The sequence below is a fragment of the Apteryx rowi genome, unplaced genomic scaffold, assembly GCF_003343035.1.
Source record: "Apteryx rowi isolate R43461 unplaced genomic scaffold, aptRow1 scaffold_57, whole genome shotgun sequence".
NCBI lineage: Eukaryota > Metazoa > Chordata > Aves > Apterygiformes > Apterygidae > Apteryx > Apteryx rowi.
The window spans coordinates 3,217,936-3,223,108 of NW_020450838.1; the positions used below are offsets into that span (position 1 = coordinate 3,217,936).

Genomic DNA, 5,173 nt, shown 5'->3' on the forward strand with positions numbered 1-5,173 from the left:
GCACAACAGTATTATGATGGTAGATGAAGAAGGGACATAATCAGGGCAGAGAGGACACTCAGTACCTCTGTGACTGAGAAGATACAAAATAATACAACAGTTTTCTGTAAGAATGACAACAGAGGTCAGAAAAGAAAAACTGTTCAGATGTTACTGGGAAGTGGTACAGCTATTATAGAAAAGTAAAGAGAAGAAACTACAAAGTTTGAAAGCTGTGATCTTGGAGAGCACATAAAAGCTCCAAGGTGAGGCTGTAGCGGTAAGTCTACTGCTTATGCTTCAAAAGACCATTCCACAAGATTACTGATCTTGGGCAAAGCTTGTCTCTTGCAGCTAGTCTGAAACAGGAGAATGACATCCTTCAGCAACTCCAGATGGCAGACCTCACCAATTTCTGCACCAAATGACAGACATACTTCTTTGACCTTGCCTTCTTCAACATAAAAGTTGACATACATCAGCATGTATTTTTAAACAAAACAAAAACCCTACCAAAGCAAACATAAAACCCTCTCCTGAACATGTTTATCCCACTTGTAAGAAAACAACCAACCCATGACAGATGTTAGTCATGCTGCCTACTGCCACTGCTGGGAAACATTCAGGATATACACACACTGCAGTCGCAGTGCAGTGTGGAGAGACCTGAACTAGATTTAAACCAAATGACTCAGGTACTGGTAGTAATCTAGGTGCAGTGGTATGAACTGCATAACTAATTTGCCCTATTGAGGGACGGTGACTATAGCATAAGACCTTACACAGTGTAAGAACTTACACAGAACAAAAACATTGTACCTTGGAATTAATACACCAGTATGGTACAGACTGTCTATAATCTTTAAAGCATTTGGGTTGTACCATAGGAGGAATGGCAAATATACACACAAACACTCCATTTTAAATGATAATTTTGCCAAAACTCTGTGTTGGACATTACCTTTTCCATTTTCCAGACTGGAACTGACAGGAAAACAGAGCAGAGCAACAGAACATCCAGAGGAGCATCTGAGAAGTTCTCTTTCGGAGTGGTCTTGTGATTTAAGATGCACACAGAACAGAGGACTTCTGAAGCAAGTCTTTAATATTTTAAGAGAAAATTCTTTATTCACAGAATGTGCAATAACTCTTTCTAAACTATACGCAAAAAATAAAACCCCAAATTCTAATGAAGATACAGGGGAAAAAAAAAAAAAAAAGCAGTGCAGCAGTGTTCCAAGAGAATACATAATTCACAAGTTTAAAATTCAATTGCTCCCTTCCTATGCCTGGAGCTCTCTTAAAATATTAACAATCAAATCTCTTCGGTAAGTGTAGGGGGTATGCTTTATTCTGAACCAGTGCCTTGGGAAAAGGTTACCACTAGGGGCATATACTTTCACCCCTTGTTTGCCCATCAGAGTACGAAGAATCCTGTTGCGGGACAAGATTTTGTCATAAAATTCCACCCCACCTCTGGCATAGTCTTTGGAAATGGTAGCCACATTTCTGTCAGCCTTGCAATCTAAGTGATAGGTCACAGCATCATAAGAAACATAATAGCAGATTAGTCCAGTGGTGGCAATTATGAGGTTACAGATGCTGCGAAGTATCATGGGGCCAGGATATAAACCCAGAAGTATCTTTATACCTATCCCACCGAAATAGGTACCAGCTAAGCAAGTTGGAGCCACAGCTGCATTTACTAAAGGGCTGCTGTTTTGCAAATACACAATTTCTCTGGCAATAGCAAATTTCTGAGCTTCAGGTGAAAATGTTAGAGCTTCCCTCAAAGCAACACCTTCACTGCTCTCCCAGTCTACTTCCTTGCCATTGATCACGACAACGTGGTTGACTATTCCTTTTTTATCCTCAATTGTGCTATCAAAATTAGGAGGGATGCCCACCAAAGAGCCTGCAGGCAGCCATGGGATTCCAGCACTCACTGGGTGGAAGCCAGAAGCTGCGAAGGCTCGATAGGAGTTAGCGGATTTCACACCAGTATCTTGAAGAACGTCGTGAAAAACACCACAGAGCCTCTGGGAAAGCTCAGCTGGCTGCCCATCTGACCAGCACTCGTGTAACAGTTTGAACGTCTGCTCAGGAAACACATGATAGGAAAGGTTGGCACCGAACAGTCCCATGCAAGAAACAGCCAACAAAGTGGTCTTGCGCTTCTTAACCCACGCAGATGCTTTCTGCAGGAACTGCGCTCCCATAGCCAAATCCTAACCTGTTTACARCACAAAACCAGGAATTAAAGTATGCATAAATGGGTCTCCTGCCTCTGTAACATTTTAAAAACAAAACAAAACCCATGAGAAGCAGAGCACAATAACCAATGAAACATTCTGTCTTTTACATAAAGGAAACACAAAATATGTCTACAAAGAAAATGATACTCATTAATTCTTGGGCCCCAGAACATAGGATCATTGATACAAAGACTTAACTTCTCCCTCTTTTCTAGTAAATCAATTTATTGTAATAAAGGGAATAATGCCACCATATTTTCTCCTCACCCCAGCAATTAATATACATCTGGTATTTACCCAACATACTTACGTACCCCTTCCCAGGACAATCCTACTGTTGCATTCCATGAGAGACACAAACTGGAGATACTAAGGCCAGAAAGAGCCATGAATTAGGTTAATCTACTCTAACCTCCTCTACAGTACAGCTCCAAGAATTTTCCTCAGTTCCTCAATACTGACCTCAGTAACTCAAGCTTGACTAAAATACAGTTTCCAAAATGRGATCATGTCTTGATCTGAAAATTTCAGGAGACAGAATTTGCCTTTGGAGCCTGTTCTAATGGTTAAACAACCTTATCATCTAAAAATATAGAGTGGTTTGTGTTGTTTCTAATTTATCAGATTTCAACTTCCAGGCAGTGGTTCTAGTTTAGTCAGAAAAAAAGTTATTTTCAAAAGGAAGTGTTCTTTAAATTGCAACTTCTAAAGATTTGTCTCTGAAATAATTTTTTTGACAAATAATATGTGCAATTCAGAGCAGAAACTGGAACAGAAATTGTTTCAGGGCAGAAGACTACTTTGTGACTGTTTAAATAAGTAGATAAGCATAAAAACTTTCAAACCTGCCAACTTCTTCAGTTCAAGAGTCCTGCTTCCCTTGGGGAGTATCAGTTCTTTTTATGGTCCAAGCCATAGGATGTGTTCTGCCCAGGAAAGCTCCAATCTCTTAAAAAATCCCCATGACTACAGAATTCTCACCTAAAATGATGCTACTATAAAGATATAAAAATGAATTAGGCACCTAAATCCCACAGACATCAATGACAGTTGTGTGCCCATGTTCCCATTTGCATCTTGCAATGTTTCTTCTCTCAGGGCTTTAACACATGAGCTTTGGAGAAACTTGCTGCAGCTGTTTAAGACATTACTATTTCCAGCTGTCCTTACAGGAAGCCGAGGTGGCAGAAGGGAAGCATGCTTTGATTCAACAACCAAGGTCTTAGTGTGGAGTACCATCAAAGGTGGGTTTCAGCTATGCTGTTGGGCTTTGTACTGCAGCAGCTGAAGCACAGACATATGTTCTTTCCTTGCACTTATGCTGAACAACAACCTCCCACAGAAGGGTAGAGTGGACAACTGGGGGCTGTAACATGCCAGGATACACCAGTCACGATCAACAGCAAATGAGTATTAACCACAGAGAAACAAAAAAGGATTAAATTAAAGGTGATGTTTTAATGATATGTTATTACTATTCCAACAAAGCTCTTTCAGACTTTAAATTCACCAGGGGAAGAATAATCTTGTTTAATGTTTGTACTGCTCTGAACACATACAGAGTGCTTAATAATAACATACAAAGTGCTTAATAAAAACAATGATGCATATAAGTATACAATGGTATGATATATATTTCTTAGTATGATACGTGATGGCATGCTTACATTCTGCTGAAGACTGGAGGTGGTGATTTGCTTGACAAAATTATTTAAGTTAAAAAAAAGAAACAAGCTAAGGAGCCTAGAGCTTGGAGGAAACCCAATTTTGGGAGAAAACATCCTTGGTAATGGAGCTAAAAAACACAAAACCATAATAACACGGAGTGCTACACATGGCCAGCAACCCCGCATGCCACCAAGCACCCCTGGGCAGGCTGCAGCAGGCAGCCTCCAGGGCAGCGGGGTGAGCAGCAGGAAGGCAGCCCAGGAAGCGCTGTGTTTACCTACACACCTCTCCCARACAGCCCTAACATCGGGACCCACCTCCATGGCACAGTGCATAAACACCTGCTTCCCAGCACAACTGAGTGTTTTTTCCTGGTTCAGTCAGAAAAATTGTAACAGTTGCCCCAGTCCTTAAGTGGCTTTTTATTTATTTATTTATTTTAAATACTTTGTTCATGTATGGTCTCAAACCTTTCTGGATAGACCCCTCACGGCCCATGCTATATTCTCAACAGGATTAAGTGCTATGATCATGTCACATACCTATTGCAAGAATAAGCAGGAAATACCATCAGAGAATCACTTCATTTTCTCATGATAGTCAATACTCATGAAAAAAACAAAGAAAAGAGAAAAGAAAACTAGTCTCAGTACAGCGGTTTAGCCCTAGTGTTTTCAAATTTTCCCCCAAGTTCAGCCCAGGTTCTCAGCTCATGTACAATCACTTTGAACCCCCTACTGCATGTGACACCTTTATTTTTATTCATAAGCCTTGTGCAGTTTACTCACAAACCTATAAGGTAAGGTTTATGGACCATATCCTGCAAACTTGAATAGCAAGAGCTCAAAACCAGCCTGGTTTTGCCCCTACCATTTGAATAAGTTTTTTTTTTCTTTTCCTCTCTAACTGAGCAGACYGAGTGAAATAGCGTAAGAGCTTTTGGTGGGCGTTTGCTATTTTTGGCTYGTGCCAACAGCAAAATGGCTTTAAAAATTAGCATTTCCCTTGCAGGGCCCTGCCTCGCTTCCCAGAAGGAAACCACCCCGGGACACTCTCTGATTTAAAACAAAATATCCTCGACCCCCAGCGCCCTCTCAGCTTAAAACGTTAAATTATAAATCAGGGGACGCGAGGGGGGAGAGGGAGGGGATGCGCCGGCCCCCCGGGTTCAGGATTAAAAATAAAACTGGATAAAAAGCCGGCACCTACCGAGGCTGCCGCCGCGGCCCGGCCGAGCGGAGGCTGCCGGAAAGCGGCTCCAAGGGGCGGGA

General features: G+C 41.4%; 1 protein-coding gene across 10 annotated transcripts; it reads right to left on the minus strand.

Moving 5' to 3' along the window:
• Positions 1-1,066: 1,066 nt before the first annotated feature.
• Positions 1,067-5,173, minus strand: TMEM177 (transmembrane protein 177). 10 transcript variants are annotated; one of them, XM_026082206.1, is made up of 6 exons: positions 5,112-5,172; positions 4,445-4,508; positions 3,080-3,229; positions 2,697-2,752; positions 2,549-2,603; positions 1,067-2,212 (listed from the first exon to the last, which is right to left on the minus strand). In XM_026082206.1, exon 6 carries the CDS (start codon positions 2,196-2,198, stop codon positions 1,263-1,265), a length of 936 nt encoding a protein of 311 aa, XP_025937991.1. In that variant the 5' UTR covers positions 2,199-2,212; positions 2,549-2,603; positions 2,697-2,752; positions 3,080-3,229; positions 4,445-4,508; positions 5,112-5,172; the 3' UTR covers positions 1,067-1,262. The 10 variants fall into 10 exon arrangements, with proteins under 10 accessions (XP_025937991.1, XP_025937993.1, XP_025937996.1 ...); XM_026082208.1 differs by lacking the exon at positions 2,697-2,752; XM_026082211.1 differs by lacking the exons at positions 2,697-2,752; positions 3,080-3,229.

What these genes read in the sequence shown, in the direction of transcription:
- TMEM177 (XM_026082210.1), bottom strand. Translation starts at nt 2,198, where the DNA reads ATGGGAGCGCAGTTCCTGCAGAAAGCATCTGCGTGGGTTAAGAAGCGC.